The 22,687-nt window shown below is 44.3% G+C and overlaps 1 protein-coding gene across 2 annotated transcripts; it reads right to left on the bottom strand.

Annotated features, from left to right (window-relative positions):
• Window positions 1-114: 114 nt before the first annotated feature.
• On the bottom strand, window positions 115-22,512 carry pi4kaa (phosphatidylinositol 4-kinase, catalytic, alpha a). Of its 2 annotated transcripts, none has more exons than XM_084035516.1 (54): window positions 22,337-22,512; window positions 19,171-19,287; window positions 18,974-19,067; window positions 18,475-18,563; window positions 18,288-18,360; window positions 17,961-18,208; window positions 17,807-17,873; window positions 17,460-17,608; window positions 17,314-17,379; window positions 17,135-17,231; window positions 16,861-17,052; window positions 16,576-16,676; window positions 16,269-16,398; window positions 16,047-16,176; window positions 15,754-15,849; window positions 15,482-15,665; window positions 14,847-14,947; window positions 14,588-14,756; window positions 13,984-14,034; window positions 13,664-13,772; window positions 13,415-13,551; window positions 13,201-13,334; window positions 13,035-13,117; window positions 12,888-12,958; window positions 12,305-12,429; window positions 12,130-12,211; window positions 11,893-11,976; window positions 11,691-11,780; window positions 11,463-11,582; window positions 10,979-11,071; window positions 10,492-10,648; window positions 10,095-10,222; window positions 9,839-9,997; window positions 9,607-9,758; window positions 9,078-9,185; window positions 8,505-8,725; window positions 7,254-7,409; window positions 6,832-6,911; window positions 6,430-6,629; window positions 5,968-6,055; window positions 5,427-5,594; window positions 5,286-5,339; window positions 5,064-5,184; window positions 4,781-4,910; window positions 4,612-4,682; window positions 4,252-4,324; window positions 3,619-3,799; window positions 3,440-3,544; window positions 3,196-3,321; window positions 2,780-2,900; window positions 2,507-2,666; window positions 2,266-2,355; window positions 1,735-1,818; window positions 115-1,640 (listed from the first exon to the last, which is right to left on the bottom strand). In XM_084035516.1, exons 1-54 carry the CDS (start codon window positions 22,433-22,435, stop codon window positions 1,589-1,591), a joined length of 6,366 nt encoding a protein of 2,121 aa, XP_083891642.1. In that variant the 5' UTR covers window positions 22,436-22,512; the 3' UTR covers window positions 115-1,588. The 2 variants fall into 2 exon arrangements, with proteins under 2 accessions (XP_083891642.1, XP_083891643.1); XM_084035517.1 differs by having other exon boundaries at window positions 8,598-8,725.
• Window positions 22,513-22,687: the final 175 nt, after the last annotated feature.

Raw genomic sequence — 22,687 nt, 5'->3', positions numbered from 1 at the left:
GGAGACATTCCTGGAAAAAAATATTGTATTTGGCCCCGTCGCTAGACACCCGACGCCCGCAAAACTATGGTTTTCCTGTGGTACAGCACACCGGGCGTGGGCTCCTCCTGTGCCGCGTCACACTTTCTAGCAGTTTTAAATGCGCATAAAAAACATAAAAATAAGCCACAAACACAAAGTCCATCTGATGCTGATGGGAATGTTGTTAGTTCTGCTATTTGGTCATAAACTCAACTATTGGACGTATCGAAAATTGGCGTAAACTAGAGGAAAAGTCAGGGGATCGATTACATGAGGAACATGAACGAATCCGTCCTGTAGTTGCTGAGATATTTCAGTTTGGACCAACATGTCTGAAGGTTTTTAGCAGAATCCTCCAATGTTTCATCTGTTGCACAATTAAAAAAACAAGTTGTGACTGTTTTTCCTGATCCAAGTATCTGGAAATCCCCACTGGAAACAAATACCAACACAAACCACTACATCTAACATTAGGAGGGTTATATATCTAAGATCAGCAAAACACTGAAACGTTTGATGGATGATATTGTGATGCTGAGAGAGAGACGTGCAGTAACTTCTTTTCTCAATGGTTGTTTGGATCAGGACAAAGAGATACAACTTAGGGTGCAGGTTGTTAGAACAGTCTGTTAACACCTCGACAACAGTGCAAAACAGCTATAAACTTGTTTGTCCGTGCCATAAAAACAGCCCAGTTTGTAAGACAGAATGGCACACCGAAGCTTTACAGCTTCAGTTTAGTTCCTGAAGTGGAAAAGAAAGAAGAATCCCTCTGAATAACCAAGTTAAAGCTAAAAGCTGACGCTAGGAGGTGTGACATGCTTTGAGAAGGAGCATCAAAGTGGTACAGTTATTAAAACCTTCTGATGAATATGTTCTTCACATACAAGTTCCACCGTGGTGAATAACGACAGTAAAATACTACGGCGTACGTTTGATCTCTACATACGGTTACTTTCCTACAGACTACGGTTTGATTAAATGCTGATTGATTCCTGCATCGATTTTTTGATCCATCTACCAGCTTGTGTTCTACCAAGTCAAAAATACTGCGATTTTATTGATGAGTCGATTAAACTGCAGATTTTTTTAAATCTCTCGATCTCAGGCAGCAGAATGAAATACTGTGATCTATAAAGTGCATAAAAGTGGATGACAGCATAGTAACAAAATGATAACGGCGAGGATAAGAGCTGCTTTTGACCAAACACTGTAAATATGGCTCCCTTTATGGCCATCTTCCTCTAGTGTGATAGTCAGCCTTGATAACAAATAACAGCATCGAGAAGAAAAAACACTTAAAGGGCGATTCAAATAGCTCTTTTGGTAAAAGCCGATCATTAACTCGCCTCTCAGGCTAAACAAAGACTCTAAAACTCAGAAGTACGTTATAAAATCTGACAACTTACTGAATAAAACCAAAGCATTAGGGATCAAAGTGCCACGTTGTCTCGGAGTAGAACCGGCGGGACGCACACAAGTAAAAAGTGCATCCACGCCTTATTAAAATCATCCAAAAAGACGGATTTGCAGCGCTCGTCTCGGACGTACGGTGGAGGTCCAGCATTCAGTAGGGGATTTGGTTCTGGTAGTACTGCAGCATGTCGTACGTTTTGCTCCTGTTGAAAGTGCATTAATGTTACGAAGGAGAATTATATTTCTTTTCACATGAGAGAGAGAAAGAGAGAGAGAGAGGGGTGGGGATTGTCTTACCTGCTGCTGAGGAAACAGCTTTGGATGACTTTAATGATGAACGCCGCCGCTTCTTTTTCGCTCATTTGAGGATTAAACCGTCCTCTGATTAAATAAAACATTAAAGAAGCTTATACATACGAGTTTAAAGCTGCATTCATATGTGTTGTAACAAAAAGTGGCGGAAACACAACTCGTAATGAAATGAATGTGAGTCCAATATTCTCTTATTTAGTAGCTCTGTTTTTGGTCTCCACCATCTCCCGAGGGAAATATCTTTCTCTTTAGCTGCTAAATACTTTGCTATGTTCACCAACTGGTTTCAAACTGTGTGTTTACTATTTGCAGGTAGTGTGAAGTATGTATGGGAGAGTTTTTTTTGTTAAAAACTAAAATTGATGAGCTCTACGAGCAACACCTTTTATATAATAGATACTCATTTAATGAATTGGAGTTTTAAGCATATATTGGAATCGTGAGATAATCGTGTCAGGAAATTGCCTAATCCATGTACGGTAGTTACATTTCCAGACATTCTACTGTTGGACTTACTTGAGGAGTTTGATGGTCTGTCCTCTGAAGCACGGCAGTCCAGTGTCCAGCATGAGGGTCACCAGTGAAACCACGGCATCCATGTACGGTCTTCATGTTCAGAGAAGAAGAAAACAACAACAAATGTAAAAGCTGCAAATGGCGATGATCGGGATCCTGCACGTCGTTCTGGTTTGACGCGGCCATCCTCTCCTCTGACCATTAGTCGAACAACCCGGCTACCGACTTTGACTTTTCTTACCGTACAGCCAGATATCCTCTGACGCACATCTCCATGAACCACTTGAAGGGCGTGGCCTCCATCTTGCCTCCCATGATCATCACCATCTCGTCCGTCAGCTTGATGTCCGGCTCCCAGCCCAGGTTTCCTCCAGGAGAGCTTTCAAACATGAAGCCAAAGTCTGCAGAAAACCAGGGGAGACATGAGCAGCGGCGACCATGACGACTTGGCCCAGACCTCAGCGAGTCCATGTCCTTTAATGCATATATATATATATATATATATATCTCATACCTATGTGGATGAGGTGGCCCTTGCTGTCCAGCATGATGTTGCCGTTGTGTCGGTCTTTGATCTGCAGCAGGAACAGCAGAAGGCTGTAGGCGGCCATGCTGCGGATGAAGTTGTACCGAGCCTGAGGGAAGAAGAAGAAGAAGACATCAGCGACACCTCAGTGAAATTCTGCTTGTGTTTAATCACACGGCATCTGAAGCCAAACTGATTCATGGTCAGGAGGAGTAAATAAATCTTAAAAAACAAAATACACACATAGATGTCTTGCCACGCCCTTGGCAAAGCGCTACACTCATCATTCACCTACAATCTAAGTATTATATAATATTCTTATTGCGACTTTCTTCACTTGATAAATCATGTTTTATGTTGACGTTGACGGATTGATGGTGAATAAAAGGTTTCAGTCTCCGCACCTTCTGGAAGGCAAGCGTGGATTCATCGCCATACTGGTTGCGGAAGTAATCGTACATCCCGAAGTCCGTCTGTCTGCCCAGCTGGTCTCTGGACTTGCAGTCTGGGATGCACTCGATCACGCCACACTGAGGTAAAAGAGGTCGGTAATAAGATGCCTGCTATGAAAATCCTTAACGGAACTGGAGAGAGGTAGATACAATGCAATAGTGGATTTGGAGGGAGCACTGGGGCATGGAGACTTACCCCTGGGGCAGTGGCCACCACTCTGTAGGGGAAGACAAACAGGTCCAGGCCGACCAGCTGGAATATATTCTTAAAAAGCCCAATGATCTGCAGAGCGAGCATATCCTGGAGAAAAAGCACAGCAGGGGTCACAAGAAAGGTCAAAGTTTCCTGCACTAAAAACGGACTGAGTTCAGTACCTGTCTGCAGTCGTCTCCCACTTTAAAGATGGCGGCTTGCCAGCAAATCCTGCGCGAGCCGTCTGGATTGTCCTCTCCGTCCTCCAGAGAGTCGGAGGGGCAGCGGAGACCCTCCCTCTCCAGTTCACTCACCCCACAGCGCTTCACCTTGAACTTGGCCAGGTAGGGTGCCTTGGCAGCACTGTGGTGACAGAGAACAGATTCTCATGAGATGAACACGATAATGTAAAGATGTGATGTTGTTACGCCAGATTATAAGCAGTCTTATTTTGATTTGCACTACTAGGCATACAGGTCTCTTATTTTGAAGGAGCAGAGATGCCAAACCAGTCGGTTTATTTGTGGTTTTTTAAATTTACATATTAGAAGGCGCTGTGTTATTTAATGGCTAAACACACATTGTGGAAGTCACTACAATGGAAATAGAACTCTTGCATCACGTTTAAATGTACGTTCACGCCAGATGCCAATCAAATGGTATGCTTTGCTACATGTTTAGACATGAACGCACCTTTGGCCCTTTAAATCTGAGCTCTGAGAGAGAATACACAGTAGAGCACATTCCTGAGAGGCCTGGAATATATCAGTGTTTCTACTATTCTACTGTTTTAGAAGCTAGATGTCCTCCTTTACCTCTGCATGGGCGTTCCAGACTTGTAGTCGATGTCCAGCACGATGGCTTCAGGGTTACTTGGGAGGTAACAGCCTGCAAAATACCAAGACGAGACAACAGAAGGATCAGGGGGTCAAACAGGGCTTTTCAGAGAGGCTGAGGAGAGCTGCTGCAGCACAGCCTGATGGGAAAATAAAGTGTGTTTTTGAGCTTTAAAAGCATGTAAACATGGTCTAGTATGCACCAGAAAAGGAGCAAAACAGGTCCTTTTTAAGTCATTTTAATGTGTTCAAATAAGTTGATATTTATAATATTCATGTTCATGTTTTCACTGCAGCACATTTACAGACATGCTGAGCTTAATCATCCATCAAGATTACCTGGCTGCACTTTGATATCCGACAGAGCTTTGAGACAGGCTCGCTTCCTCTCCTCCCCCTTTGGAACCGGCCTGGCAAATAAAGAAAACGGATCAAAAGGTCAACGTTGCACCCAAACTCTCCCCCACCTGCTATGGTTTATAAGAGTAATAGTGATGGACGGATTTACTTGAGAATGGCGGAGACGTTGGTGATCTTGTTGAAGAAGTCGAACTCTCTCTGGTAGAAGTCTTTGGCCGGACCCGACAGAGAACCGGTGATCTCCTCCACCATCTGCTCCAGCAGCTCCCCGATGTCGGCTAGGAGGATCCAACAGGCGGGAATTAACAGCGGAACATGGTGAACAGGAATCGTGTCACTCTTCTTACCATGGATTCATTTTTAAACACAGAGCTGTTTTAGAATCAATCTTTGTCGTCAGTGTAACTGTTAGTTTGTGAGTCTCTACTCACGGTCTTTCTGGTGTCCCTCCTCGTCCATGAAGATGTTGGTCTTCATGTTCCAGATGAACTGGTGGGCCAGAAGCTGAGACTTCTGCGCCGCCCACAGGATGTACTCTCTCACGTAACCCATCTGAGCGGGACACGGCAGCAGAGTTTAGCACCTCGGCTTCATATAAAGACGATTATTAAAACAGTGGATTGATTCCCGTCGCTCTCGTGGTTCAGGTTTACCTTATCATAACGGAGAGCCTGAACAATCTGAGGAATGTAGAACAAGATGGCATCCTGCGGAGAGAAAGTGTACAAGTAAGTCAGCTGTGATGTTCCTTTAGTCCACTGCAAAAAACCCACGAGTGTGAGTGTGTGACTCACTGGTGGAAACGAGCGCAGCACTTTAACCCCGTACTGAGCGGTGAGAGGATGAGGAGGGTACATGCTGCTGAAGTAGGACAGACCAGTAGGCGGGTCTGCTGGAGCCCAACACAGGATGTGGCTCAGCTCAGGAGAGTCGGCGTCGATAGTGTGCCACGTCACCAGGAACTGGGAAGAAAAAAACAATCAGAGAAAACAGGAATTCATAGGAATTCAGGAGAAGGGAAGCGAGAAGGACTGGAGCCCAGCCGAGACCTGCTGTCTGAGTCCAATGAGTTAATGAAGCTTTGTTAGCAGCAATAAAACAAGTCGACTAATACTGCAAGGAGGAAGAGTGAGCTGCCAAAACAACGGGGTGCTTTTATTGTTAAATACAGGAAGTTAAATGCATTTATCAACCATTTTACAGCCACTCGTTTGACCATGAAGTCAAGCCGGGCAGGAAGCACTGAAATGTAATCAAGTGTGTACACGCACACGCATCTTATCAAGAGAAGTCACACAGCAAAGACGAGCGTAACCCCGACCGACGTGATCTTACCTTGACGGCCTCCGGCACGTCGCTGACGGCTCCGGGGTCCAGTCGCACCAGCCGAGTCACTTCAGCAACAATGGCGTCATTCTTAAACCTGGAAACCAGACGGTTAAAACAAACAAACAGGTAAACAATCCAGTATTTTTAGTCGCCGTCGCAGTAAAGGTATTTTTAAGCAAGAATTTGTCCTATTTGCTGAACAGCAGTCACTGAGGTCACAGGTGGCAACAGAAAGCTGAAGTACTGGACCAGGCTGGACCAAATATCAAGGAGTTTTTTATTTTATGAAACTTTAAAAATACTTGCTAAAACCACTGAAACGTCAGTTAAATGCTAAAATCATAGTGTGACAGCATCACAAGAAGAGTCATATACATAAATACGTGTAAAGTCTGCTAACATCAGCCACCATAAGCCACTGGTCACAGTTTTATTTGGGGAATCGTGTTACGCAGACAAAGCTGCTACCTGGTCGGGAGCTGCATGGCCAGGTAAGGTGCGATCCCCCAGGCCAGGTTGACGTTGTCCTTCCACTGTTTCTCGGTCAGACTGATGTACTTGGACCTCCAGTTGGCGATGCTGGTCTCCACCGACTGCTCCGTTGCGATGGCCAGCTCCTGGGTGGAGAGGGGGTTGTACCACGTCGTCAACCGCTCGATCTCGCTGGCCTGGAGAGACGGAGAGAGAGCATGAAGGTAATGAGCAGAAGCATTGTGGGTGCCGGGCCGCCCACTGAGATACCTTTCTATTATGACTTCTCTTATGTCACATGCCCCCCCACCCCTAAAAAATATAATGCCCTGTTTCTCCAGCCAGGTCTGAGCAGAAGGGTTAGAAAGCAGAATATAAAAACTGATCACCAGTCCTCACCAGTAAGGCCAGCAGCAGAGTCCTGCGTTTCATGTAGTATTTGTGGAGCTGCGTTCCTCTGTTGCTCTTCTTGGACGTGCCTAAGAATGTAGAAGAAGACGTAGAGATGCTCAGAGTGAATCAGACACAGTTTGTGGTCGAAAATCAGTCCAAGCAAATGGCGTTTCTCCTCCGTCTGTTTTTTAGAGATATTTCTGGAGCTAATTGGTCACCTCATTATCTAGTAATGGGCACTGATGTTCTGTGTTTTCAAATGAGATAATGTACCCAGAAGTTCCCCCTTTTTACCGTTGCCATGGTATGGACCAGCTTTATGCTACACATCAAGACTTTGAATAGGAGAGTGGCTCATTGAAATCAGGTTCTGGACTCCTGCCTGGCTTCTCGTCTCTGTGTCATTACCGTCCACACGTCGGCGGTACCTGATTTCTTGGATGTGGTGGACATGCCACTGGACAGCGGGTAGGTGTTGATCCATCCCTGGCTGCTCTGCTGGGAGCGAGCGCTGGAGTCCACGTTGCTCCGGAGGTCGGCGGCGTTCATCACAGACAGGCTATGCAGGGACGGGTCCTGGTTATCTGTTTCACACACAAAAAAACATTCAGCGCGGCCGAGACGCAAGCGGATGTGGCGAATCTGAGCGAGACAAAGCACAGGCTCAAGTTGTTACTTAAGTCGGTATTATGACTCTTCCACGGTATGATCGGTGATGTGGGAGCTTCTGAAGAGCGAAATGAGCTGCGTCAGTTAGTCCTCTGCTGTCGCGTGATGGTCATGCATTTGGAAGCAGGGGTAACCAGCAGGGTTTACATGGAGGTAGAGGTTGCCTGGAACCACTGATACTGGGTCAGATATTATTTGGTCTTGTTAATGTGCAAGGGGGAGGGGCGGGCTGGAGGCAGATTAATCTGATCCAGGATCAGCAGTTAGAGGACTCGACTACCTGAAGCGCTTCGATGTGTATGAGAATGAGACCGTGTCTTTTCTCGGGGTCGTCGGTAATGAAGAGGAGAGGATTCTCTGGGGTGGAAGAAAAAACATGTTGTTTTTTTTTTGTAAGTTGATCAATCGAGGAGGGGGGCAGACGGGTGGGGCTGACATGATGAATAATCATGCATCTCAACGCGGATGACAAATTTGAGCTTTTCCCTCACATCTGCTTAAAGGCATAGTTTGGATGTTTTTTAGGTGTGGTTTTTGAGGCACTTATCACAGTCGGTGTGTTATCTAGGGTAGATGAACATATTTCAAGTATGGCGACCACTTAAACTGATACTAGGAGTCTAAAATACGACCGCAGCAGTATTCGGTTTGCTCCCATACTTCTGTTTCTCCAAACTAATCTACTGTAGCTAACACACCGACTCTGGAGAAGAACCTAACACCACTTAAAAATAATCCAAATATCTCTTTAACATTAAGAACGTTAAACAGATTGATTGTAAAAGAATGGAGGAGTAAGAGGAATAAAAGGGAGAAAGTATAAGAGTGAAAAAAGAAGAATGACCAAGACAAGCTATAAAAACATAAAGATCTAGGCTCATTACATAAATCGATAGATCCCAGGATCTATCAGCAGCATCATGAGGATAAAAAAAGCATCAAATTTGACATGCGTAAAAAAAGCATGCCCCTGCGGCGGTGCGACCGGAGCTCCACCGCTTTAGGCTTACTTAAGAGAGAAATCGGAGAAGTGCTGGACACGATAAGCGATCCAAATATCCCGGCAGAGAGCGTGCTCGGGGCCGGGGTAGTACCAAGCTCACCGGGTGGGACCAGGTGGCACGCTGCCAGGTACTTCTTGTCGGACAGGATGCTGGCATAGAAACGGATGATGATGCTGATGTCCTCGCGGAGATGCTTGTCGCCTTGGGTGGGAAACTTCGGAGCAGCGCTGGAGGGACAAACAGCTGAGGGTTAGATCGCCAACAGCTGGGCTAAGATTTTTTATGTTTTAAAATAGAGACACCAATCAATCCGGCTGATTAGTCTCATATGTCAGGATTTATGGCTGTCAAATTTACACACTTGTGCTGCACGATATTTTCACATTTAAAATCGCTGTATCTCGAGTTTTACTGAACCTTTGATTCTGTGAGTTAAATACTAAATTGTGAGGGACATCTTTTACCTTTTGTCTTATATTTTATGGATTAAATTATTATAATTAAGAAGGAAAAAAATAAATAAATGTATTGATTGCATGAGAATGTCTCTTGCACCCATGGATTTGAGTGTGTGCGTACCTGAAGTAATCAAAGGCTGTGGAGTAGATCTTCTCTCGGAGCACATTTCTCACAGTTGAGTTGGTGAGGACGTCGGAGTGGAGGAGGGCCAGACCCAGAGTCAGCAGCCTGAAGCACAGAGACATGTTTGAACACGTCTGCATCTCAAAATACTACACTCGTTTATCAACCTGCGATCCTTAAAAACAAGCCTTACTTGAAGACTCCTAAAAGAGTAAACGGACATCAAATCACAGGCAAGTAAATAATTACATCATGAAAAACATTCCATATATTATCTTTAAAGAGTAACTAAACCCCCAAATCACTTTTCAGCTGAAAACCAATGAATCCAGTTATTAAGTGATAGATTGATGCATCACAACTGCCTTCTACTGGTTGAAACCTGGCTATTACAAGGAGTTAGCAAGCTAGCTAACTAGCCTGCCCCTAAATGATTAAAACAGAATGTTATTGCTTCAACAGTGATAACCCCCGTGCTGTGCTGTGATTGAAATGCTACACTGGTTTGTGTGTGCGGTCTAAGTACCTGAAACGAGGCCCGATGGCGGCCACGTGGCGGTTGAGGCTACTCTTAGCCCCGCCCACGTTGAGAGACAGCGAGCGTTGTAGCAAACTGCCAAAGATCTCCACTTGATCTGCACTGGAATACTTGGCTATCTCAAACCTCTGGACTAGAAACTGGAGGAGAAACCGAAGACACAAGGAGTCAATGGATGGGGAGGAGATATAGTAATGAAGCAGGACGTGTTTTATCTCACCTCGATCCATATTTGGTGAGGGGTAACGTCTGGAGGGCAGGGGATGGGCTGGCTTTCCTCTGACGCAGCGAGAGGATCAGCCTCCACCTGAGCGTCCGAGAACAAACCCATCTTCAGCTCCACGGTCATCTGCCACGCGCCGGCCATCTCACGCATAAACTAGGCAGCCAGGGGAGGAGATTCGTAGCGTTAAGTACAACACAGATGCACGAACAAAGGACACTAAAATGAAAACGACACAAACAAACGTATGTACCGGCACTTCCACTCCAACGCGAGCTGCCAGCAGCCACTCCCAGCAGGCGATGGCCGTCTCCATGCCGTGTGCTGTAAACATCTTGAGAGGAGACCAGCAGAGGTGGTGCAGGAGCTGAGGGTCGCAGTCTGGAGACCAGAGAAAACCCACAGCATTTTAACCAGAATGCAAAGCCCTGCATTTAAAGTGGCGATACGCATACTCGTCATCATGAAGTAACTGTAATAAGTTGCTGTATTTGTCGCTATCAGTGGGCTGCGAGGAAAACAGGAAGCAATCTGGTTGCACCAATAACTTGGAAACGCTAGGTCGGGTTTAAAGTTGAAAAGTAGTGTATTGCAACCTTCATATTAAAACACTCATCATGTGAGTTAATAGCACAGATAGAAGGTGAAACCTGCGGCGCTGATGAGCAACGCGGCCAGTTTGAACATGGCCTCAGTGAAGTGCTCGGGCTGTGCGGAGTCTAAAGCCTCCCCCATCTGCTTGATCATCAGCCGGTTCAGATCGGAATGTCCTCGAATCGCCTGGGCGAAGTGGATCATACCGGACACCTACGGACGAAAGAGAAAAGACGTAAGCAGGAGGATCCGGTTGCATTACCTTCCGGTTGCGCTACGCTAGTCTCAGAAACTAAGGATCTGTTCCACAGCAGCCACAGTTTCTAGCATGTGGAATACAAATTAATCTGCATTTGTGTCAACTTTTATTGTACAGTAAAATAATGATCTTTATCAGCACAGCAGCTTTATCAGCAATGATAAAATCACCATTTAATACTCCTTCCATTGTCTGCCAACAGAACCAGAAAAAATAAGAAGTGAATAAGAACAACTAAATTGTGAATTCAGCTTTGTGAAGTCGGTGTGATGTGGTGGTTTTACCTCTCCGGCGTATCTGTTGCGGAGGTTGAGGGAAGCCATGAAGTTAGAGTAGTCCTTCTTCACACAGGCCGGCCTCTCAGTCAGCTGAGTGGACTACAAGAGGAAGCACATGGACTTTAACTGATTATATAGAAAGAAGACCCAGACTACTTTATTAAGCCCGTTTCAGACATGGAACACGAAACATAGCTGACATGACTCGGACATGAGACCAAATTTAGAACTACTATCAGATACAAGTAACAACTGGATTTCATAAAGGGTCTATAAAGTATTCTGGATGTACATCACAACTTTTGGGCAAATTTATCAAAAATTATTATCTTGGCAGAACCTCATAAATGAAGAAACAGTGAATTAAGCAGCTATAGTTTGTGGTGTCCCACAAGGCTCCATTCTTGAACCATTTTTATTCCCGTCGTAAACCATAGGTTTCACAGGACTAATAAGCATTAGCATATGAAGAGTCCAGTTTGTGACGTACCCCCAGCGTGGTGCTCTGTCTGTTGTAACCGGCAAAGTGCAGGATACTCTCCGTGGCCATGGCCAGGCCGGTGTGCTGGGAGAGACCAGACACCCAGTTCTGATGCTTGTTCAGATACTCCTGAAAAAGATCACATCATGTAGAGCAGTTGAAACTACGTTTATTGCTGCTGTGTGAACTTTATTATTATGTGTGCTCTACTTGTGTTGGTTTTGTTTATGATGTTACCTGGAGGTGGGATTTGGTCACAGACGGCGCCCACTTCATAGCCTCTTTAAGGATCTCCCCACAACGTGCAGCAAAATCCTTCACTATGCTCTACAATAAAAGATATATGTATTTGTTCATTTAACAGACAGAGAAAAATTAGAATTAGTGGGAGTAACAGCTATGTGAAATGATGGATAACTTCTTAATAAAGCAACATTACCTCTCTGGCTTCATTCGTATCTGGCACGGTGATTCTGTGTGGCGTGTCTGGGATGTCGTAATAAGGTTGGTCTTTATGAATGTCCTGCAATGCAGCATAAACATCACTATTATTAATAACATGGTAAAGACACCTCCATCAAGGGACAGGAGCTTGCTATTTGCAGAGTTCAAAGGGTTTAGTACAAATAGAGACTGAAAGATAGATGACGAATGATGCGTTTTTTTTATCACTTACTGCGCTGAGTGAAAGGGAGAGCGTCTGCAGGATGTCCAACATGGTCCTCAGCACACGGCCACTCCATAACAAGTGGGGGAAACTGAGGAGAGAGAAAGGAAATGCTGTTGATGCCACTGCATTTAATCATCTTACAGAAGAGTCGGAGTAGTGTAGCGCATCAATGCAATCTCACGTTTCAGCCAGGCCAGATAAATATTTGTCGGCCACTCTGCGGATCCTCTTGTGGATGTGGTTGAAGTTGACCAAGAGGAACTGAGCGTGGCGTTCCAGCTCTTCCTCATGGGCTTTGGTTTTAGGCTGAAAATACAACATTTTATTAAGATTCCTAACCGCTGAGCATTTTCTCTCAATTAATCATTTGAGTCTATGAAATATCAGGAAGTAGAGTACAATGCCCATTTGGTGATGTCATCAAATGTCTTGTTTTGCTTTTCTTCTAAATATACAATATATAAAACTCATGCTTATGATAATTAGGTGATTCTGAGCTTAAATCATTGCAGACATCACAGGCCTGACATAAACACAGAGAGAGCAGGCAGGCCACAGCAGGATGAAGCCTGCCTCAAAATCCTGCATCTTCCGGCAGGTTTGTGAGGAGGTGTGGATGCATTTAAATGGTGTAGTCCTTTAACAAACAAGGACAAATAAAATTTGAATGTTTAGTCCATAAAAAGGGCCTCCGGTCCTTCGTAAATATCCACCAGAGCATCAGAATCAAAACGCACTCTAAAAGGTGAAAATATCTCCCTTACTTTTTCAGCCATCATATGCAGGAAGACCTCAAAGACCTTGTCGCTAACGGCAATCACACATTGCATCATGCCTGGAAAGAAGATACAAAGATATGAATGCAACAACGATGTAACACCAATGGTTTTTAAGATACTTCTTCTACTTACCAGACTTGTCCTTCTGTATTGCTCGGTCCTCAAAGTATCGGAACATGACCTGAAAGCGGTCCGAGTCCAGAGCACGCAGCATTCTAACAGATACAGATGGAATACAAATTAGATCTAAATTTATAGACAGAACGTAAGCCAATATGATGTGGATGTGTAGGCATACCTCATGTACTCCAGTCTGTAGACAGACAGCAGATATGTGGACATGGCAAAGTCCAGTTTGTTGATGAGAGCAGCCACCTCGGGAGGAGGATCCAGCAGGTTGATGATAGTGCTCCGCAGATCATTCAGCTCCGCCTGAAACACAACGAACCATAAACTAGCGTCCACCTCACGTGAGCATGTTTGTGCTGCAGTTTGTGTGCACGCTCTCGTACCGCGGTGACTGTGTCATTCTTCAGTGCGGAGTTGTACTGCAGCTCTGAGCGTAAAGGTTCGCCGCTGGGAAACGTGAGCAGCGGCGATTTGGTCGCAATCTCGCAAACTCCCTCGTACCATTCTTCTGGCCACAGGCCTGAAGATTTAGACAGAGACAAAATCATGTTGCTGAACGAATTAGATCATTTTTATATTAAGTGCAAATGTGTTTCCTAATTCCCTGTTGGGTATTTTTGAACCAACGGTACCTGAGCCCTCCACAGCAAATCCCATGACCACAGAGTAGAGCCAGAAGTCCCTGAAGAGCTTCTGCAGACGCGGCTTTGCTTCCTTAATTGGTGGCAACCTCTTCGTCAGCTAACAGCGGAAGAAAAAGAGAGAGAACAGATATGTGTGGTTATTAAGGTACAGTAGGTTCAGCAACCTGAAGAGAATTAAAAATGATTTTCTTGTAGTTCCTCGAGTTTCAGATGCTAAAGAAGAAATCCACCTTTTTATAACATGCTAAAATAAAGCAGAAGTTGGTTAAAACAATGTGAGAATATTAAAAAATATCCAGAACACTTACCACTGCAATAACTGGAATTAGGACACCAAGGTTTCCAGCACTGCTTGATGCCTGGAGATACAAGGAGGACAAACATTCACACTTTACTTTTGAACTATTTTTTTCTTTTTGCTACTTCAATCACTTTTCATGTTATATAAACGAGTGCAACACACTGATTTCCTCTGGGGAGAGGCTGTCGGAGAGAATGAGTCATTGTCCCCGTTTTTACTATTTATTGCAACAAGACTACAAAGCCACACAAAAGACATTTCAGGGAGGCAGTGAGATGCAGCCAGGAGGAGGCTATGATCACAGACAGCGGCCATTAGAACTAGACTAGAAGAATTGAAAACATTCCTATTCAGATTCTATGAGTTCTGATCAGCCTTTAGACCACCAATCAAACTACTAATGAAAAATCTTCGTAAACCTGCACTCGCAATCTTATCAAAATGCAGCAATGCACTTCAGCAAAGCCAACAGAAACTAAAAATTAATTTAAACACAAAACAAAAAACCTGGATGGACAAATCTCAATGACAAAAGTGCCTTGTGTTTTATATAGATTCACGTTTTGGGTGTCGGGCTAATGAAACATCCCTAGATGTACAGAGTGTGATACCTTCAGGGCCGGGCCTTTGTCTGGGGCTCTCTCGCTGGCTCTCTTCCCTTCCAAGCCCAGTTGCACAAAAAGCTCCAGCAGGTTGACCAGCAGCTCGTCAACCATCTGCTCAGCCTGGAGGTTCGCCGCTATGTTACCCAGGGCGTTTATCACAGCCAGGGAACAGTGTCTGCAAACAGGAGGGGAGGGGGGGGCGTTCACTTACCAGCATCACTCTCTCACGTACTCGATAACTGTACTGGTTTATGATGGGGCTCACCTGTATCCGTGGTCTTTGTAGTCTTTGTTAGAGTACACCATGGAGCTGGCTTTCACACTGATCTGCTGGAACAAATTCCACACTTCCTGGTAGATGTATTGCTAAGGAGAAAGAAAAGTTGGGACATCAGATTATGAGGATTTACATGAGCAGAAACTGACACCGTTTTTATACAAATAATAGAGATTTACATACTAAGGGCGTCACACATAAACAAAGCAAACTCCGTCCTCAAAGAGAGGACAGAAACGGAAAAGGAATTCAGTTTGTAGTTCGTTTGAAAGAGGACTCAGTTCTGTTTCTGGTCCACTTCAGCTCTGATGATTTTCTGTCCTATAGTTCCCACCTTCATCACTATGCCGATAAGTGACGTGTTTAGCATTGCTTACACACACATACACAACAAACACTGTCCTTTTTCCTCATTCATTCCTTCTAAAAATATCTATTTTTATATTCAAATGAAAACATCTCCTTCAAGTTTCTCAATTAAAACCAAATTTTCCAAGAATACATTTGTAAACATCATAATGTCATCATTTTCTCTACTATTTGTTACTGAATAGAGTCTGGCATTTCAGTTCGTTTGGATCATATATGTGTGATTGAAGGGCTAAAAGAGTGAAAACCCTTACGTTGCCTGTGATGACCATGCAGCCGAGCTGGTCTATGATGAGGACGTCAAGCTGGGAGGGAGGCTGACAGAACTTCTGCTGGAGGATCTGGAGGATGGGCTCCATTACTCTGGGGGTGTCCCGTAAGGCCACGGCGATGTGACCCAAAGCCCTGATGGTGTGGTCCGGGATCAAGTGGGCGTCCCTGGGGGGGGGGGAGAGAGAGAGGGGGGAACATTTGTAAATACCTTTAATTCTCTTCAAAAGGCAGCAGAATGTGATGCTTGACTTACTTGTCGTTCTCCTGATAGATGTAGAGACGGTTTGACAGACTGGCGAGGAACGCTTCTACGATGACATTATCCATTGTTAATCCGGCTTTCAGGCACCTGAAGACAGAGGATTGAGACCATAAAGTCATGTTTACTGAGATAATACATCCAGAGAGAAGTAGGGTCATTTTCTCAAAGACTTCTATACGATCAGAGATGAGTCGCCCCCTGATGGCCGGCAGAGAGAATGACAGTAAGGCACTTTAGCCGACGGTAATAACATACTGTATAAGCGAGTAGGTTGTTGAATTCACCTGCAGATGTTATCGATGGAAATGTCCCGCAGCTGCTCGTACATGGAGGGCTGGCTCTTCTTGTTGGGATGGGTGCTGAGGGTCGATTGGGAATGTTCGTTGGTCACATGGATCTTTATCTCACCACCACCTGGAAAAAAGAGAGAAAAAAAATGTAGATTTGGTCAGAAAACTGAAGTGGAGATAACTCTGCTCTTGAACGATGGAGCTGCAGAGCGTTACCTTGAGTGCACTGGCTGTGGTATTTGTACAGCTTCACCAGAACAGGAGAGGGCACCACCAGGAAGTCTCTCAGTGACATGGTGACGGAGTGGGCCACCACAGGGAAGCGCTCGCACAGACGACCCAGGCCCTGAGGACGCACACACATCGGTGGTTTGTGTATTCACATTCATAACAATCATCCAGGCTTTTTAAAAAGAAAACACCTGGAGAAGGCAGCTGTTCCTCAATAGTTTTGTACACAACTGAACTAACGTTATCTTGCTAACAGATGACCAGTGGTGTTTTTTTTTAAACGAGCAGCTACCTGTAAGCAGCAAATGAGCAGCGGCATGTGAGCGATGATGACTTTACTGGACGTCTTGGACTGAAGCTTCTCCGATAGTTTGGTGCAGAGGTTCTCAGCTCCTAAAATAAAGAGATTTTCAACTTGAAGTTCTTGGAGAGAAAAAAGGCAGAGTTGGAGAGCTTTTTTCCTCGCCGCACACACTGACATATTAGAATAAAAAGATGCTTGCGATCAGAAAAGGACGCTGTGTGGACACAAGCCTGAAGACAGATGACTTCCTGTGCGAGTGAAGTGACTTCTCACCCTGCTCTTCGGTAACAGCCCACACCATGAGGTCCACACAGGCGGCGTTGGCCTGGCAGCGCAGTTTGAGCGGACTCAGTTCACTCTGGAGGTACTCGACGTCGTGCAGGATCCTCTGCAGCTCCGACTGGCTGCTGCTGAACTGCTCCAGCACAAAGTCATGAACCTCCTTCACGTAGTCCGTCTGGAGGTCTGGCGAGCACAGAAAAATACATCGGCGGTGAAGAAAATGTTGTGAAATCAGAAGAAATTTAAGAAAGAGGGGATTCTTTACCTTTTAAATTGTACAGAGTGTCTCTTAGCATTTTAAATATGGCTACATACAGAGGATCACTGAAGGTTTTGTAGTAGAGATGAAGACCAGGATTCAACTGCAAAGAAAGTATCAATGAATCTGTGGTGTCAAAATAAAAGTAGAATAGACAAACATCTGTGGTGATTTAAGAGTCGTACCTCTAGAAGTTCTGCCAGGGAGTCATCCAGCGATTTCAAAAACGACTCAGAGACAAATTGTTCGACCTGTTCGAGAGAAATGAAGTGAATTAAATGACATGTTTCTGTGAATCAAATGCATGTATTCTGCCGCTGTGGCTGCTGACCATGTGAAGGAGCTGCCTCAGCATATCCAGAGGGACGTGAAACTCTCTGGAGCTGCTTCCAGTGAAAAGAGGGGAGACGGAGAAGCTGGAGCTGATGGTTGAGAAGTAGTAGTCAGGGTCCACCGCGCTGCCGTCGGGGAGGTACGAGCCTGGAGAGGGAACGAGGTGCGCTTTTAAAAAAAGGGGCAGTTCAGATGTTTTATAAGAGATGGAGAAACAGACGGGAGTAAGCTATCTACCTCTGTGGACACGCTATTGTGTTTGGTATTGGTACATAGTTTTATGTTATTCTTATTTTTATTTCTTCCCTGTCAGAGAGCCTCAGCTGCTTCTGCTTGGGTACTTACCTTCAAAGTACTGTGTAGAGGGGTCAGCAGGTGAGATGGGGGTCAGGCAGGCTCTCTCTGGACTGGCCTAAACACAGAAAAAGTGTATGTGAAAACACATATGGCTTTTTTAACCGGGTAGCCTTAAGTTTGCTCTTTTACTTTCTAATCCAACCTGTTGACTGGAGCCTTTGCGTCTCAGAGTGTCTCCCTGACACACTGTGAGCAAAGAGCTCGGCAGGATGGAGCGGAAGTCGTTGAAGGACCGCCGGTGCGTCACGTCACTGTCGTCGGCCGTGGGCGGCAGGGGGGCGACCGGTCGAGGGAACAGCTTGGACAGCAACGGCTCGTCGGTGTTGCTGTATCGGCCGAAAGCTCGGGCGACGCCCAGCAGGGTGGGAACAGTGTACCTGCACAGGTAATCTATGTGGATAGTAGAGGAAACATTAACATGTGGCTCAGGAACATAAAAACAGCAGAGGCAGGTGAGTTGAGTTGGTACCTTTATCATGAGCCTCCGGATTCTTGCAGATGTCTTGCAGGACCTGCATGATGTCCATGACCGCCTCCAGGATCTGAGAATGATGTTACACATGATGATCATCACATACTCAATCATCCATCATAATAATTATTAAGAGAAATTATTTTCCTGCTTGGCTCCTACACTCTTTTCAACACACACACACCTGTCCTCGTAAGGTCTCATCACGTTGGGCGACGTCTGATAGCAGCGTTACAAGACTAAAAGTGAAGATCTCTGCGACAGGAAGGGCCACTGCAAGACACAAAGTCACAGAACATTAAAAAAAACAACACTACCCACCCGTTCACATGGCGTCCGGCAGACGGACAACACAGGAAAAACAGAGCGGCAAAACAAAACATGCACGCACGCCGACATGTCGCCATGGTGTTATATTGGATGCGACACTCGCTTATATAAAGATATGAAATAACTTTGCAGCTTCTGATGGTAAATGCGTTGCGGTATTCTCTGCCTCAACTCATTTTCTTTCCATCCTCCTCTTTTCCACTAAAATTATATATGCTTTTGCAGTTTACCATCTGCCTGAGTGCATGTGAATGCAACATACATTTTATTCAAGAATCCAAACTTAAAGCATAATGAATATAACACAATAACTATGATATATTTAATATTGTTAAAATCACAGGTGTAGTTACCCCTTCCTTTGCAATCTGAGCTTTCTTCAATCCACTGAACCTTAGGAAGCCCTTTAAGCAGCCCAAGAAGGTAGGGGATGATAGCATCTTTGTGCTGCAAACCAAGCGTCCCATAGCATGTTACATGGGGTTAGCACCGTTGTATAAACATGCTGCAAAAGTACAAACGCATCATGAAGGGGAGGAACAACGTTTACCTGCAGGTTTGACTCGACCAGGAAGATGCCCAGTGCGATGACAGCATCTCTCCTCCTCTCATCCAGCTGGAAGACTCCTCTGAAGTCTACCGGGCACATGCATTGTAGCTTCTGGACCTGTGAGAAGATGACATGGATCACTCACTGTTCTGAGCTGTTAGCAGACGATTTTTTTTGTGTGGACATTTTAAAAAGATGGCTCTTTGCCAAAAGCCGTTTTAAACTCACAGATTGTACCTGGCCATGGAGCTTCGACAGACACATCACTCACATTAAGGTTCCATTAGCGATAATGATTTTTTTGGCCTGAATGTGCAGCGGAAATCGAACCAAAACCGCCTCTGAAATCAATCAGTCTATTGCTAAAGGGGCATAAAGCTGTGACAGGGATTTATACACTGCTCAGTGTGCAAAGCAGAGGATGCGGCTCAAGGATGACAAGCATTTGTGGAGCATTAACATTGGATTTCAAAAGCTACAGATCATCTCAGCTCCGTTATTGACATCGGTGCCAAAACGGTAACGAAAAGCAAAGATTTTCGGTTTCATGCCAAAACTCAACCTGCTGTGTTTAGACGCCATCTAAACCTCTTCCTGAGCCAGGACCAGAAATAAATATGCTAATGGGAACAGTCATTTTAATGAAAAATTTGGAGTTGAACCAATAAGGTACTTCCATCACAAAAACTGATTTTTATGCCGGTAAAATACAATAGTTCTTCAGTACCAAAGTCTGTTGTAGCACCAACTAAAAGGAGGTTAATGTCCAAACAACGAGGCCGATGTGCTGAAACACAGCGCCGGGGTTGAAAGTTACCACTCAGACATCCAGAAACTAAAAGGTTCAAACCATCACAGGTCGATAACTCAAAACAGTTAGACGGATAAATCAATGACTCAATGAACCTCGACTGGCAAGCATTTTAATATGCCAAACATTCGCTGGTGCCAGCTGCTAAAATGTCAATATTTGCTTTGGTTCGTTTCCATATTCGACAGGTAACTGAATATTTGGTGGTTAGTGAGTCGACTACCTAAAACAAGCACTGTCTCTTTGGGGTTCAAAGTTATTATAACAGCAATTATTCACAGTATATCCTGTTATTTTAAAGGCTAAGCCTGGCTAAATGATTTACCAAGAGAATAACCAGAAGGTTCATCAATAATTAGAAATGCAGTCAAAAGAGATGGATGACCCTTCTACTAGATCAACTTCTTAAAGTAAGCTTCAATGAAAATGTCATGGCAGGTTATCCTGGCCATAAGATTTAAATAAATTGTGATTCACGATATTATCACGCGATAATCATCAAAATGTGCTTAAAACTCTTAAAATTACATTTAAACATAATGGAATCACTTTGCATTTTGTGTATATAAAGGATCAATACATTAAAATATGTATTTTTTAAATCAGGCACTTTTTTTCACCATGATAGTGAACTAGCAGCTGTTTCAAGTCAACTTATTGTGAGCGTCCCGTGCCCTATTATACAGACTTTCATAACAAGCACATTTCACAAGACCTTACAAACATAAAAATGAAAAAACCCGACAACAAGACTTAGTCCACTTACGCAAGACAACAATGTGCAGACTTCTCTTTTATATTATTGCAACCACAGCTCTTTTATTAGGAGCCACACTTCCTGTTTAAATCACAAACATTTCCCCATTTTGAATCTCAGTGGGGGGGGGGGGGGGGGGGGCGTAATCCTCGAGCACAAATCCTAACCTCCTGAGTGAGTGACATACCCGACCGCATTATTCCAACAAACAAGAGCTTCAGGCGCCCTTTGGTGCCATTTAAGACTTAAATCCTTCAAATGAACATTTCTTCATTTCACATGTTTTGCCAGATGAAGATTAAATCTTCTGTGTAGGACTTTATGTTGGTTCTCACAGGCCGGTCATGACTTAAAATCTTCCCTTATTTCTTTTAAATAATGAAGGGCAATATGGAGCTTCTACATCCTATTTGTCATGGACAAATGAACACGATCAAGGTTCCCGTTTCCCTCCTAGTTCCCATTAAGTGCAAAGCAAACAAAGGAGAGATTGCTTTATTTTATTAGACAGGGCTCCCACTTTTACCGACTAAAAAGCTGACATTCCATGACCTATAATGAAGGTAGAACAGTCCGCCTTTGTGTTCAGCACAGCAGTTTTCAGTGCTTGAACAGTGCACATTTATTGTGTTATTTGTTGTGGACAAGTGGTAAATTGCCACTGAAAAAACAAGTAACCATAACAACCACTCTAAGAAATAGGGCAAAGTGATGAAACAACCTGGCGGGTAGAGAAAAATACAGCATGGGAAACATTTTATTTTGATAAATGAAACAACTAAAATTACACTAACATGCTACAAATACAATTACCTGACCCGTGTAAACCCTGATTAAAAAAACAAGTAGAAGTACTTTTAGCCTGAAGGACTAGCCGGCCTTTCTTGATACGTGGACTATGTGAGCACAATGAAAACAAATATATAAACACATGTTTAAAAAGGGGCCACACATCAATGGGCCCAGCTGATTCAAGTGGATCAAACTCCCAGATCAATTAGAAAGTTAGAAAGTCAATATAAAAAAAGCAACTGACACAGCGGAAGAAGTTATTTGTGTTGCTCCTCATCTCATCTACTATTGATTACTTCTGCTGCAATTAGCATTCAATACATATTGAAGTGCTCTTGTTTTTGATTTGGACACTGGACCCTCACTTGTTATTGAATTTACCCTCAACGTAAACTATCGATTACTTCATTGTATTAATCCTTTCAGAAAGATCACAGACTGGTTATGTTCCCTGTTCACCACCCCATGAACGACAGCATTATACATCATTATTAAAAATGAATTAAAAGTGTCCACATGCGAGCTTTCCTTCCCTCCTCGAACCTGTGAGGAGATTAGCTGCAGATTCAAAATAGCTAACGTTAGCCGAGGTTAGCCACCTTGGAAGTGGGGTTACAAACGCTACCGTGTCTGGTTTGAAATACCCCCCAAAAGACGAAGTAATTCACACATGTACAAACCGAAGGACGCTTTTACTGTGTTTTTAAACTCCACCACATAGACCACACCGGCGGACTTGAGGACGGCCTCTCTTGACAGTTCCTAGCCTGTTCCTGTCGTTAGCCACCGCCGAGTACAAACGTTACCTTCTCTAACGGCGCCTGCCGGTGAGCCGCTAATGACCGCGCCAAAGACAGGACGGTGTTGAAGTAAAATCCTCTGCTCCCGCCGCCATTGACAGACATGTTTTTAAAATGTGCCTTAATACCGCCACGACAGCACGAACATCTTCTTTCATTCGTCCCCGAGGAAGCAGTAATGGTACGAGTCCGCACACACACACACACACTGACATCTACGGCAAGCGCGACGGAGAAAAGAAAAACGCGAAGCAAGGTCATGGTGGAGAAAAAAAAGACCCCAGAAGGGTGCTTAACTACTACTTATTATGTAAGCCCATTGTTTCCACTGTTAGAAAATATTGCCTTACTATTTGA

This window comes from Eutrigla gurnardus, assembly GCF_963514095.1.
Source record: "Eutrigla gurnardus genome assembly, chromosome: 19".
Taxonomy (NCBI): Eukaryota; Metazoa; Chordata; class Actinopteri; order Perciformes; family Triglidae; genus Eutrigla; species Eutrigla gurnardus.
This window is presented reverse-complemented; position numbering and strand designations above follow the sequence as displayed.

Excerpts from the sequence above, each read along its gene's own strand:
- pi4kaa (XM_084035516.1), bottom strand. The coding sequence starts at position 22,435 with ATGTCTGTCAATGGCGGCGGGAGCAGAGGATTTTACTTCAACACCGTC. Across the intron at positions 12,212-12,304 it reads TTATCTGGCCTGGCTGAAAC|TTTCCCCCACTTGTTATGGA; the intron begins GTGAGATTGCAT and ends CTCTCTCCTCAG. Across the intron at positions 6,630-6,831 it reads CTCTGCTGCTGGCCTTACTG|GCCAGCGAGATCGAGCGGTT; the intron begins GTGAGGACTGGT and ends CCGTCTCTCCAG.